The sequence below is a fragment of the Lepidochelys kempii genome, chromosome 1, assembly GCF_965140265.1.
Source record: "Lepidochelys kempii isolate rLepKem1 chromosome 1, rLepKem1.hap2, whole genome shotgun sequence".
In the NCBI taxonomy this organism is placed as follows: Eukaryota; Metazoa; Chordata; order Testudines; family Cheloniidae; genus Lepidochelys; species Lepidochelys kempii.
Window position 1 is genome coordinate 348,421,528 of NC_133256.1, and position 15,265 is coordinate 348,436,792.

At 41.3% G+C, this 15,265-nt stretch overlaps 1 protein-coding gene across 1 annotated transcript; it reads left to right on the top strand.

Moving 5' to 3' along the window:
- Nucleotides 1-13,046: 13,046 nt before the first annotated feature.
- On the top strand, nucleotides 13,047-13,517 carry LOC140907061 (feather keratin B-4-like). The gene has a single exon (XM_073332201.1). The coding sequence runs from the start codon at nucleotides 13,047-13,049 to the stop codon at nucleotides 13,515-13,517; it is 471 nt and encodes a 156-aa protein (XP_073188302.1).
- Nucleotides 13,518-15,265: the final 1,748 nt, after the last annotated feature.

Below are 15,265 nucleotides of genomic sequence, written 5' to 3' on the forward strand. Positions count from 1 at the left end.
CCTGAAACTTGATAATGGGAAAAAAATGAAAATACCCCAAACCCTTCCCATTGTTAAGAGTTACAAAGTGCATGTGCAAGATTAATTACTAAATTAAAAGGATCCCTAACACATCATTTGAATGGTTATGGAGAAAGCAAGTTGAATAGGATGTCTCCAGTTCACATAGGAGAATAAGTTAACATGGTTAGAAGCCCCCTGAATCATGAGTGTTTTAATAAACTTTTCTAGACTGCCTGGAGGACTTGAGAGTTCCTTTGTTCCTACAAACCAAATTTTGATAAATCCTTCAATTGATATAATTTTTTTCTATGTGTTTTTGACAACTAATTTGTTCTAGGGCTGTCAATTAATCACAGTTAACTCACATGATTAACTCAAAAAATTAATTGCAGTTTTAATTGCACAGTTAAACAACAGAATACCAATTTAAATTTATTCAATAGTTTTGGATGTTTTTCTACATTTCAAATATATTGATTTCTTTTACAACACAGAATACGAAGTGTGCAGTGCTCACTTTATATTATTATTTTTTATTACAAATATTTCCACTGTAAAAATGGAATACAAAAGAAATACTGGTTTTCAATTCACCTCATACGAGTACTACAGGGCAATCTCTTTATCATGTAAGTGCAACCTTAAAATGTAGATTTTTTTGTTACATATCTGCACTCAAAAACAAAACAATGTAAAACTCTAGAGCCTGCAAGCCCACTCAGTCCTCTTTTTATTTGCAATATCACCAGAAAGTGAGAACAGATGTTTGCATGGTACTTTTGTAGCTGGCATTGTAAGGTACTTACATGCCAGGTTTGCTAGACATTCGTATGCCCCTTCAGGCTCCAGCCATCATTCCAGAGGATATGCTTCCATGCTGATGATGCTCGTTAAAAAAAATGATGCATTAATTAAATTTGTGACTGAACTCCTTGGGGGAGAATTGTATGTCTCCTACTGCATTTTACCCACATTCTGCCCTATATTTCATGTTATAGCAGTCTCGGATGATGATTCAGCACATGTTTGTTTTAAGAACACTTTCACTGCAGATCTGACAAAATGCAAAGAAGGTACCAATGTGAGATTTCTAAAGCACTTGCTTCAGTCTGCACTGCTTTGGATGGTTATCAAACAGAACCTGCTATCAGCATGGACGTATGTCCCCCGGAATGGTGGTTGAAGCATGATGGACATATGAATCTTTAGTGTATCTGGCACATAAATATCTTGCAACGCCAGCTACAATGGTGCCATGTGAACACCAGTTCTCACTTTCAGGTGATATTGTTAGCAAGAAATGGGCAGTATTATCTCCTGAAAATGTAAACAAACTTGTTTGTCTGAGCAATTGGCTGAACAAGTAGGACTGAGTGGACTTGTAGGCGCTAAAATTTTACATGGTTTTACTTCTGAATGCAGTTATTTTTTGCACATAATTCTACATTTGTAAATTCAACTTTCATGATAAAGAGATTGCACTATGACACTTGTAATAGGTGAACTGAAAAATAGTATTTCTTTTGTTTCTTTGTTACAGTGCAAATATTTGTAATAAAAATAATAATATAAAGTGAGCACTGTACACTTTGAATTCGGTGTTGTAATTGAAATCAATATATTTGAAAATGTAGAAAACATCCAAAAATATTTAAATAAATGGTATTCTATTACTGTTTAACAGAGCGGTTAATCACATGATTAATTTTTTTTTAATCGCTTGACAGCCCTAATTTGTTCCTAACTCCACCTGGTGTGATGTGCACACAAGGCCGGCCCCAGACCAAATGGTGCCCCAGGTGAGGAGCATCTTCGGTGCTCCCGCCTCCATTTTTAAAACTTTTGAATACCTTATTTTTATTGCATTTATAGCCTATTTCATAACTTTGATGTATGATTTGCATACATGATTTATCCGTCACATAAGACGATATATTTGCATGCTAGGATCTAAAAATCTGTATTTATTCATGACATATAAAAGCAAATAAAAAAATCATTTCCTCTAAGCTTATAGAATTTTTTTTAATTTTAATTTTATATTTTTGAAATGTACTAACATCAAGAAATTGAACTGTGCACAACACTGGATAGACCAGTATTAAATAGTGTTACCATAGTTGACAGCCTTACAATGTTACCCTAGTCCTTTAGTTCAAAAGTTCGCTTTTCTCACCTTTGCCCTTGCAAACTGAAGCACAGCATCAGAGAGATCCAAAGACTGGCCAATGGCATTCTCAAGTGATAAAATAGCAGGCAATGTCAGTCTCTCATTGGCCATCATCGATTGAAGATATATTTTAATAATCTGGAGCTTTGAAAAACTGCACTCATAACTAGCGATTGTGACTGTCAGTGTGAGAGGAATCCTCAAAGCTGTCCACACATTAGGAAAAGTGTCCTTCAGCTCTGCATCATGAATGAATTGGAGAACTTGGTGTGGAGAGTGCTTCCCATGTGGCAAAATGTGATGGATGCTGTCCTATTTGACATAGTGGTCTTTATCATTGATGTCCGAATATTCCCCATGCATCAGCGTTCATTGAAGGTCTGTACAATTGCTCAAGAATCTTTTCCCATCCGCTGACCACTTATTACGGTAATACATAAAAACCCAGGTCTTTTCACTGTGGTTCATTTGTCTCAACCTTTTTCCGATGGACACTTGATCAGTGTCAATGAGTGAGCAAAAAACCCTCCCTCTTTAATTTTTCTTCCGAGCATCCCATCACCTTATCTCTGCCCTTGTAACCAGACTGTCTCTTTTTCCGATGAATACAAGTTTCCTTGAAGACAGGCTCAGCTCCTAAGTTTTCTGCCATTTCTTTGGCAACGCTGAGGGCCTCTTCAAATCTGTTGTCTCTGTAGACCACAACGAAATCAAGGCAGCTTCTCCTCAAAGTAGTAGCGGTCATGATGTCCATCGACTGAGTTTGTAATGTCTTGCTGACAATGTTTACTTGGAACAGGATATTGTGCCAAACCACAATTGAGACCAGAAATTTGAAGTCAGTGATCTAGTTTGCCAGGCTTTGCACCTTGTGTCAGATTCCGGCCTCAGCTTTACTCAACTGTGCCAACTCCATCAGGGTGTCATAAAACTCAGTGACTTGGTACCTCACTGGCCTTATGCAGTGAATGCAGTTCTCCCAGCAAGTGTCACTTAGTGGCTTCATGGTCAGATTTGTTACATTGTCCGTGAAGATCTTCCACCTGATAGTTTATGCTGAAAACAGGACATATATCCTTTGCAGTACTCTCAAGAGAGATACTGAATCTAAAGATGACGCTGCATCTGACACAACCAGGCTGAGGAAAATGGCAGCCACATGGCAATAAGAAAGCTCTTAAATTCAGCACAAGGATCCTTGCCTGGACACCACTGTTTCTTCCCTTCATGTTCACACCACTGTTGTAACCTGAAGTTTTGTTTTATTCTCATTCAAAACATTCATAAACAATTCTGTTAGGCCTTTTCCAGTAGAGTCGTCCACAGACCGGAAACAGATAAAATGTTCCTTTACTTGGATACAGCCATCCTCCTCGTCGTTACTGTAAATGACATCTTTTCACTGTGACTAATGTAGGGAATGCAGTCCATTATTACAGTGTAGTACCTTGCTTTGGCGAGCCGCATCAGTGTTATCAAGCACCTTCCTTGCTATAAGGTCAATTGATTCATTTTGAATTGTTTTGCTGCAGTAACCGTCCATAGTTTTTTTACTAACTACTCGATGTAGCTGGTCACGTGTGACATTGTCGTATTTTCCAAGGAGCTCTACCAAACCAAGGAAATTATGTTATATTCAGTGAAAAACTTATCTGACGAGCTCTGGCAAGGCCAAATTATTCTTTGCAAGGAAGAGGGTAGTTGAGATCAGACGCTTGAGCACGTTCCTCCAGTGCTGGGTTTCTACATTAATAATGCACTGGTTTTCTGTGTCTATGCGTTTATTCAGCTTGGGCCTGGACTTGACCTCCATCCATTTGGAGTAGGCCATAAAATGGCCAGATGACTTTTCATGTTGCTTCAGAACATCAGCTAAGTTATGCCAGTAATTGTATCTGAAAAGCGCAAGTAAATATAAAGGGAAGGGTAACCACCTTTCTGTATACAGTGCTATAAAATCCCTCCTGGCCAGAGGCAACATCCTGTTACCTATGAAGGTCTAAGAAGCTCAGCTAACCTGGCTGGCACCTGACCCAAAGGACCAATAAGGGAACAAGATACATTCAAATCTTGCGGGGGGGAAAGGCTTTTGTTTGTGCTGTTTGTTTACGTTTGTTCTCTCTTGGGACTGAGAGAGGCTCGACAGAAATCCATCTTCTCCAACCCATCCTAATCCAAGTCTCCAATATTGCAACCAGTATCAGTAAGCCAGGCAAGGTGGATTAGTTTATCTTTTGTTTTATGTAAAATTTTCCCGTGTTAAGAGGGAGGTTTATTCCTGTTTTCTGTAACTTCAAGGTTTTGCCCAGAGGGGTATCCTCTGTGTTTTAAATCTGAATACCCTGTAAAGTATTTTCGATCCTGATTTTACAGAGGTGATTCTTTTACCTTTTCTTTAATTAAAATTCTTCTTTTAAGAACCTGAATGATTTTTCATTGTTCTTAAGATCCAAGGGTTTGGGTCTGTGTTCACGTGTACAAATTGGTGAGGATTATTACCAAGCCTTCCCCAGGAAAGGGGGTGTAGGGCTTGGGGGGATATTTTGGGGGAAAACATCTCCAAGTGGGCTCTTTCCCTGTGCTTTGTTTAAGACGCTTGGTGGTGGCAGCATACTGTTCAAAGACAAGGCAAAGTTTGTACCTTGAGGAAGTTTTTAACCTAAGCTGGTAAGAATAAGCTTAGGGGGTCTTTCATGCGGGTCCCCACATCTGTACCCTAGAGTTCAGAGTGGGGAAGGAACCCTGACAACAGTCCAGAATGAAGTTCACTTTTTTTGCAACAGCGTTACACTGTTGATTCATATTTAGCTTGTGGTTCCCTCTGACCCCCAGATCCCTTTCCCCAGGACTCCTTCCTAGGCAGTCATTTCCCATTTTGTATGTGTGCAACTGATCATTCCTTCCTAAGTGGAGTACTTTGCATTTGTCCTTATTGAATTTCATCCTATTTACTTCAGACCATTTCTCCAATTTGTCCAGATCATTTTGAAATTTAATCCTATCCTCCAAAGCACTTGCAACCCCTACCAGCTTGCTATCATCTGCTAACTTTATAAGTGTACTCTCTATTCCATTATCCAAATCATTGATGAAGATATTGAACAGAACTGGACCCAGAACTGATCCCTGTGGGATCTCACTCATTATGCCCTTCCAGAATGACTGTGAACCACTGATAACTATCATCACTGTGAACCATTGGTAATTATCATCACTCGCCTTTATTCTGCCAGGAAAACTGGATGATTCTCCATTACTTTCCTCACATTTGCATTCCTTATCTTCAGCTACATCTTTTCATTCCTTAGTAATAGGACTTTCATCATTTATGCTTCATTTCTCAATTTCTTCTGCACTGGGACGATGGCTAATGCCCAGTCTATGTTGTTCTGTTTCTGATATTTTCCCATCAGATTTGCCCCTTGCTGTAAACTAGATTGTAACTGAGTTTTTTGCTTCCTATACTGAGCACCTGAAGGCTTCTTTGGGGGCATCTTTTATTTTCCATGAAGGAACACAGAGAGTATTAGGGAGAGCAAAGGTCTATGTTCTGCAGTCTTAGAAAGTCATCAAATACTATATGTTAAGCATGGCAAAAGAAGTACCGTACTTCTTTTTTATTGTTGCGTAGATAGGGGTTCGATAGATATCACAGGTGTCTCATTAAATATGTCCTGTATTAGTCGCTACTTACACTCTTCAACTCTTAAAACACAAGTACACTTTCACAATTACACAATAAAAAAAAGGTTGACAGTATCGCTGCTGGGCTCTCACTTCACATTGTTCTTATATCTCGCAGACTGACTGGCAACTCCCGGCCCCTTAGCTACCCATGAGGGCCTGGCTGACAAGATTTTAGAAGGTTTGAGGAAAACATAGTTCTGAGGACGTTTGAAAGGTTCCACGAGATTCTACAAAGGTCCATAACATTCTAGGAAGTTAGTGAAAAATGAATCCACCTACGGAATACCTGAAATATTTTACTTCAAACATTCTACTTTATTTTCTGCTGATAGCAACAAAAACAACACCGCAAGCCCAGCACCTCCCAAGCCCATCACCCCAGGTCATCTGCCCCTAAATCCAGCCCTACATGCACATTATATCCTGCAGCTCTCTTTCATTTGTAAACTTTATGAGCCAGCTGCATTCCTGGTATTCTACTGACTTCACTGATGCTGCAGTGGGATATTCGGAAGCCTAGAACAGTAACTGTCCAATGCAGTTCAGGAGCCATGGTGAGCAGGGGGTGAGTAATCACTAGGACTGGTTTTATTGCTGACTCTGCCACTTGCTCCCTGTGTAACCTTCACCTCAGTGTGCTTGTTCACCTCCACATCAACCAGATCTCATAGTGATATTGTGCTTGATGATCAGAGGCTTCCTCAAATCAAAGGACTTCAAAGCACTGCAGGCTCGTTACAGTTGTGTGTGTGCACAGGGCTGTATTATTTTAATAGCAGAATTTTTTCCTGGGATCAGATGCCCCCAAATTTTGGGTTAGGATTCAAGGGTTCTCACAACAATTTTTTTGGTGGCCACTGACAAACTTGTCTCTCTGTCCCTGCCTCCCTGAGCCCTTGACCGATAACCTACCCTGGGAACATGGGTTGGGAACTCACTGGCTGCGTGTGGAGTCCCAGGCTCCCCGTGCCCCAGCTGGGTGGAAGCGGGAAACCTACTCAGGGGCGCGCCTCAGTGACTGAATGCCGCAGCTGCCTGCACTGACAAAAGGATGCTGAGCTAGTGTACATCAGTACAGTTCCATAGATGTCAGTGATATTCTGTGATATTCTGTTCAGGTTAGAAGAAATCCTAGTGCGGGTAAATTTTGCACTTTGGAATGCCCTAGCTTGAATAGACTTGCAATTAATCCCACAGCAATCTGACCACTGAAGAAGTGTTCCTTAACTCTGTCTGTGTTGTGCTTCTTTCTTTTCTTTATTAGCTGAAGTTTCTCACAAGACCCAGAGCTCTTGGCTACTCGTGGATGGAGATGCAGTAGCTGATGTTTCCCATTGATTTCACTGTATATTAGAGATGAGCTGCTGTAGGTGGAGATGCAGTGTATGCACAGAAAGATACACTCCTAATCAAGTTTTCTCTCACCCAGGTTGGGTAAAGTGCCTTCCTTCAATCTGAAGTTGATGGAACTGTCCTCCTTTACACTGGTTCAGCATCTACCCGTCAACTTGAAAATATATATTAGGGCTGTCAATTAATTGCAGTTAACTCACATGATTAACTCAAAAAAAATTAATCTCAATTAAAAAATTAATCATGATTAATCGCTGTTTTAATTGCACTATTAAGCAATAGAATACCAAGTGAAACTTATTAAATATTTTGGATGTTTTTCTACAAAGCCCTGGCTGGGATGATTTAATTGGGGATCGGTCCTGCTTTGAGCAGGGAGTTGGACTAGATGACCTCCTGAGGTCCCTTCCAACCCTGATATTCTATGATTCTATGATTCTACATTTCCAAATATATTGATTTCACTTAGAACGCAGAATACAAAGTGTACAGTGCTCACTTTATATTATAAGTTTTGATTACTATTTGCACTCTAAAAATGATACAGGAAAGTAGTTTTCAATTCACCTCATACAAGCCCTGTAGTGCCATCCCTTTATCGTGAAAATAGAACATACAGATACAGATTTTTTTTTGTTACATAACTGCACACAAAAACAAAACAATGTAAAACTTTAGAGCCTACAAGTCTACTCAGTCCTGCTTCTTGTTCAGCCAATTGCTCAGACAAACAAGTTTGTGTACATTTATGGGACATAATGTTGCCGGCTTATTATTTATAGTGTCACCTGAAAGTGAGAACAGGTGTTCACATGGCACTTTTTTAGCTGACATTACAAGGTATATACGTGCCAGATAGGCTAAACCTTCGTATGCCTCTTCATGCTTCAGCCCCCATTCCAGAGGACATGCTTCCATGCTGATGATGCTCATTAAAAAAATAATGTGCTAATTACATTTGTGACTGAACTCCTTGGGGGAAAATTGTATGTCTCCTGCTCTGTTTTACCCTCATTCTGCCATATAGTTCATGTTATAGCAGTCTCTGATGATGACCCAGCACATGTTGTTTGTTTTAAGAACACTTTCACTGCAGATTTGACAAACTCAGTGAAGGTACCAGTGTGAGATTTCTATAGATAGCTACAGCACTCGATCTATAGATAGCTATAGCACTCGACCCAAGGTTTAAAAATTGGAAGTACCTTCCAAAATCTGAGAGGCACGAGGTGTGGAGCATGCTTTCAGAGGTCTTTAAACAGCAACACTCCAATGCGGAAACTACAGAACCCGAACCTCCAATAAGAAACTCAACCTTCTGCTGGTGGCACCTGACTCAGATGATGAAAACGGACTTGCGTCAGTCCGCACTGCTTTGGACCATTATCGAGAATTGAAAAATACTAATTATTTTGGTTTTTTGCACTGCAAATATTTGATATATTTGTAATCAAAAATAAATATAAACTGAGCACTGTGCTTTTTGTATTCTGTGTTGTAATTGAAATCAATATATTTGAAGATGTAGAAAACATCCAAAATATTTAACTATTATTCTATTATTAACAGCATGATTAACTGCATGATTTTTTTAATCGCTTGACAGCCCTAATATATATAAAAGGGAAATGCAAAGAATTTCAGAGACTAGGAATCATGAACTGAGCACTGGAGTGACATCTGAGACCTTGACATGCATTTTTAAAGTGAAGCTAATTTCAGTATTGGAACATCTAATCCTAATCAAAATTTACTACTATTACAATAATACACCTCTTTGGCCATATAAAATTTAATGAATGATTGTGAAGTGCTTTGAAGTGCTTAGATCAGAGGAAGCCTGAGAAAATCCATCATGAAAGTTACAAGTATACCTGTTTGACATGGAGGTAAACGGAGGCACATTCAGGTGAAGATCACACAGGGAGTGAGTGATTGGCAGGATCAGAAATAAACCCCAATAGTTGGGACTACTCATGCCAAACACTAACCTGTATCTCCTAAACCCTACTGGACACATATGTCATGGCTTCCAAATACATCACTAACTGGAGAGTAACTCTTACAGAGGCCCATTCTGGATTTTTGTTCTGTTGATTTTTTGGGGAACTTCTTAGGTGAAACATCTTCTAATCCAAGTGAGAACAATGATCAACCATCGAGAGTCTTCCAATGCACTTTAACTCCCTTTATTTGAAGGTGTTGGCTCAGTGGTGGGTATTTACACTTGAGCAGATTTAAATTGTCTGGTACCAAAATTTTTCCCATTTGAATTCCATATTGAGATTTTTATTCCTATTCTGCAGATGAACAAGCTTGAAATGTACACATTTGTAATTCCTTAGGACCATTATTATCCTTTTGTACTGAGAAGGCAATGTTAAAGAGAGAACCTACCCTGTGCCTTGTTACACAAACCTGAAAGAATTTGTCTCCACTGCTTTATTCTGACCCATTAGAGAGATGTGATTCCAAGGAAAGACAAAGGACTACAAACGGGGCACTTGGTGACTTCATCCCAATGGGTGCTATGACTTTAAGCAAGTTTTTGATGATTGAATTATATACTGAGATTTCTAATGCTACCACACTCATGGAAAAGAGAAATTGACAGACTTGAAATTCCTTAGGAGAAGTATTATCCTCACATATAATGACAGTGAAAGTGGATCAAAACATTAGCCAGCTTTTTATTGTTGATGCTGAGATCCAAGGATGCAAACATTTTGTAACCAGACATGTTATTAACCTTGTCTTGTAACACAGTGCAACAGGGATCAACCTAGAGCTCAGCCTAGAGCTCAGCCTGTGGTAGGAAGAGTCAAAAGGATTGGGTTGTATTTTTGTTTCTGCAACTGACCCCCATGTGACATTCACCTCAGCGTGTCTCTGTTTCTAGGCCAATCAAACAGAGAGAGTCAGGGTGTGAAGGCTGGAAGTTCTTCAGCAACCTCAGAACTCCAGAGTTCAAAGCCCCTCACAAACACTCACTGGTGTTTCACACATGCACAGGGTTATCATCATCATCATCATGTTCCTATTACGCCTCTGGCATTTAGAGCAGTGACAAAGCTCCTTCACTCCTGTCTGCTTCTCGCAAGTCTTTCAGTGGTTCCCCAGCTTTGCCCCAGGTTTTTCAGCTCAGCTTCCACAGCTCTTCACCATGTTGTTTTTGGTCGGCCTCTTTTTCACTTGCCTTCAGGTATCCATCTTACTGCAACTCTGGTGATGGAATCAGTTTCCATCCAAAGCACACGGCTGATCCATCTCCAATGCCTCCTGGCTATGATGGTGCGCAGATCCTCTTGGCTGCACTGTGTCAATAGATCTTGGTTTGCAAAGGGTTGTATTCTTGGAATATTAATAAATTGTTGTTGGGATTAGACACCTCTGCACTGAGTCATACAGTCACTTTAAACAAAATGGAGGCCAAGCTCTGGTGTCGTTCAGTTAACGAGGTCATAACGTAAAGCCACACAATCTGGGTCTGTTTCATTTTCATTCGAATGTAGTTTTGCATTTTTTTTTAAAACATTTTTATTGGAAAATGAAGGTGCCCCCTTGGTGTCAATCAGCAGAGTTGCTTCAACTTCACAGAGGTTCAGGGCCCCATCATCAAAGGAAGACTCCTCCAACTCATTCCTTGGACATGGAACCCCTCTCCCCCTTGTGGATATCTGTTACACTCTAAACAGGATGCTGGTTCTGGCAGGAATGTTTTGTGCAGCATGCCCTATGGCTGGTCAAAGTTAATGTCAAATCCCATCCCACAGCCATCTCCTCCTTCCTCAAGAATGTGTGATTTTCATCTCTCCTCCACTCCTTGCTGGGCTCCATCAGCTGCGTTGTCTCAGAAGACATCCTTTTCTTGGCTGCTCCTGGATGGAGAGATCCTGACATAAAAGAACACTGCTTCCTTTCGCTCTCCACCATCCCGCTCCTTGACCCATGAGCAAATCTGATCTAGGCAACCCTTTGAGACGGCATTGGTGACCCAAGTGGAGGTCCAACTGTAGGTCACCTTTTGCTCACCATATGATGATATTGACCCATGGTCAGAGGGCCATCACGAAGGCCCATGCTCCACTTAAGTCCCTGTTAAGACCTAGTTGTAAGTTAAGCATGGGACTAAAGTTGTCTATAGGCATCATACCATCCCCCTGCCAAAGGGTGAATTTCAGGCTTAAGGTCCTGACAGGAAACACACTGGTGGCAATGGAATGATGCTCATTGACTTCAAAGGGAATTGGTTCTCACCCACTGGGAATGGAGGTGGTGAGAATGCAGAAAAATGGCTCCCTGCTTCCTGGCCAGTTTAGAATAAACTGCCCAATGTCCATAACCACAACCAGCATGAATTGGAAGGCTCAAATTGGATTCCTTTCATGACAGCCAGTTGTACTACTGATGTTGCTCAGAATCACCTTGACATTCATTATAATCGCAGCACCAATAAAGTCAGTGGAATGACATGAGAAATGTAGTTGGTCCATGCCATTTAAAGATGAAAGAAAGATGAAGAGTGCAACGTGCATGTCACGCCCTGTGAGGCTGAGATTAGCCCAATCATCACAACCCCTGAGGAAAACAGCTCCATCCAAAGAAGGATTTTGCAAGGCAATCAAGTTTGTTTGGTAACTAATTAGGACCGCCTCCACAAACGGCATCGCAGATCCTCCAGGCAGTCCTAGGAATGGTATAAAAGTGCTCACCACTCAGACCTCTTCTAAACACTTCTCCGGACTTCATCTCCTCGGTGAACTGGGTAAGTCCAATTCAACTCAATCACTTTTGAACTCTATAAATGTGACAGTAGGGGCTATTTCCATTTAAGATGGAACCTTTCATGTACTCACTGCGATATTTATTAGGATCAGGGTGTTCTCTCCTAATTATTTTGTGTAGTAATTCAGTTACAGGAGCTCGTGGATTCATGATTTTAAGCTAATAGGGGAATTTTAGGAGCAACATGTGCAATTGGGAAACACATTTCCTATTAATTGGAAATAGATTTAGGGCATTGAAATCTTTTCAGTAACTTTAGAAAGTCATTTAGCCATTTTTCACTTAGCTGTATTAGGAAGAAACTTTCCCAGGTTAGTCCAGAAAGGGCCAAATCAGTGGTGTTTTACTTTCACCTGAAGCAGCTGTTACTCCTCACTCTTCGAGACAGGAGAATGGATGAAGTTGACAAGTGGTGAGATCCAGCCTAGCAATTCCTATGTTCTTCTGAGCAGAAATACATATTGAAGATGCTTCTCCTCAGATGGTGTAATTTAGTGTCGCTTCATGAAAGTCAGTGGACCTGAACCCCAGCTGAGGAGCTTGTCCTTAGTGATTTGTTTGGAGAAAAGTAAAGTTTTCTCTTTATTCATCAGCAAATTTTGGTGACTTCCAAGGTTTGGAAAACCAGAGAACTATACTGTGAAACCAGACTCAACTGGTTTGCATGCAGAGGTTAAATCCTCCAATGACAGGAAGTGATTACCATGATACCAGACATGTTCTCTTTGAGAAATGTCTAAAATGGACACAGAATCCCAGGTGCCCAGCATAGAAATAGTGACACTTGTTCCAGTCAGTGTTTTTCAGACAAAGCCATTGAGAGGGGCTCTAGGGGGTCGGTTGGGAGGGAAGTTTAGTGCGAGTGGACAGGAGGTGTAGAAAGAGGATATAGGAAGAAATACATGGCCATGAACACAGGGACTAAGGCCCCTCTTTCTTTCTCTCTTGAGCCACACTGAGCTTTGAAGCCTTTCTTCCAACAGCCCTTCTAACTTCTCTTTACTCTAATTCCTGTTGTGTGTTTCAGGTTTACCTCCTTCCCAGAAAGATGACTTTCTCAGGCCTCTGCTATCCAGAATGCGGGGTGGCCCGGCCCAGTCCAGTCACTGGCAGCTGCAATGAGCCATGCGTTAGGCAATGCCCTGACTCTGAAGTGGTGATCAGACCCTCACCGGTTGTCGTGACCCTCCCAGGACCAATTCTCAGCACTTTCCCTCAGCAGAGCGGAGTGGGAGCCATAGGAGCACCTGTGGTTGAACCCGGTTTTGGGGGCTCATTGGGTCATGGGGGATTGTATGGCTATGGAGGCCATTATGGAGGATTGTATGGTTTAGGGGGATATGGTGGTTACGGCGGCCGTTACGGTTATGGGGGATTGGGCGGTTATGGTTATGGTTATGGGGGATTATGTGGTTCTGGGGGATTAGGCGGTTACCTGGGTGGTTATGGTTATGGGGGATTATGTGGTTCTGGGGTATCTTGCCATAGGTACCTCAGTGGAAGCTGTGGGCCATGTTAAACCCAGCAGGAAGATCCGTGGATGAAGGAAGAACCAGGAATTGAACAGCAAGAAACAGATTCACCCCTGACCTTTTGGGCATGGCTTTCAGAAGTGCTGTGCAAACATGGCTCCAGTTGAGCTCAGTGGGAGCTGTGTTTGCTCAGCACCTTGGTCTGATAGCCATGCTGCATTTCTAATGTTACGCTTTATGACTCTTTCAAGGCTTTGCCAGTGGAGTGCTGATTTTCATATTTACATATGGACTCATTCTGAATAACACACAGGCTGTTTACAGTAACTCCACAGTTTAAAGGAAATAGGGGCCTTAAGACAGGCATCAGTTACATTTATTACCATTTTAAGTCCCTTGAGCAAGGGAAAAAGAGACCTTGCTGTGAAGGAGAATTAGACCCCATCTGTTCTATCCTTTCCATCAATACGTATCTTTAGTGTTTCGCTTTGACCTTCTCTGCAGCAGACATTTAACTGAGAAGCTGTGTAGTCCTCTGCTTCTGTTTTGCTTTGTCTCACTTCCCACTGACTGAGGGAATAAAAGTAACTGAAAATGGTTGTGAAGGGAACTTGTTTGTCCAGCTCTGCAGCTGCAACAACAAAAAAGCACATCTTGTGTGAAATACTTCCCATTTAGGTGGGTTTTCGGTTGCAGCCCTTCTTGAAAAACTGAAAATACGTTCCTTCTGTTCACGTATTTTTCCTGTAACTGTGTACTGCCAATGTCACTCACATTAAAAACGCTGATGCATCGTTATATCCGTCTTCTGGTTCTCCTTGTTCCTCCCTCCTTCTTTAAACATTTCCCTTGGCAAAATTCATCCCTGAAGAGCCAGCAGCATCAGGCATTTCACAAGATGTGACTTTTTGAAGCCCTGAAGTGATAGGAGAATTCAGCCCTTGAAGTAGTTTACAGCATTCTGTTGGGTTTCCGTACTGGGATGGAGTTCCACCTTGCATTACCTGTTTTAACAAAGTAAAGTTAACTCTACCCCAAACTCCTGGAATAGCAGAGCAACTTTCAGGACAGGAAGCCTTTCCTTCTACAGCACTTTGAATGTCTGGCTCTTCACTAGAAAGCTCTTCCCAATGTGCACTTCACAAATCACCCTCCCTGTTCTATGGAGCTTCCCTTCCCCGGGGTTTGGGTGTTTCAGCAGGGATTATTCATAAAGACGAATGCTGGGAAAACTTTACTAACCTCATTATTTGTTATGGGTACTTTATCTGGAGCTCTCAGACCAAATCAAATCTCATTTCCATCACCACTGCTCCTCCAGATGCTAAGGATGAATGTTTAAATGAATGTATCTCTGGCATGTCATTTGAGAGCATTTTCAATAATAAACTCTCCACAGACACACAGCTGAAACATAATTATGGAGTCAGCAGCTCTTTTTTAGAATAATTCTCCTTTTTCCAGGACATTCTTCTCTTCTCGTCTGATGGGACCTCCAGTGACATGTAGCACGTAGCATCCATCTCGGAAGCAGTCTTTTATGACAACCTAATGAGAGGTGTAAATTCAAGCAGCTCTCCTCCTTGACACCAACTTTGCATTCACTTTGCAATGCTGGAGATGAGCTGTCAAGGTTCCTTCCCCACTCTGAACTCTAGGGTACAGATGTGGAGACCTGCATGAAAGCCTCTTAAACTTACTTTTACCAGCTTAGGTTAAAACTTCCCCAAGGTACAAACTATTTTACCTTTTTGCCCTTGGACTTTCGCTGCCACCACCAAATGTCTAACTGGGA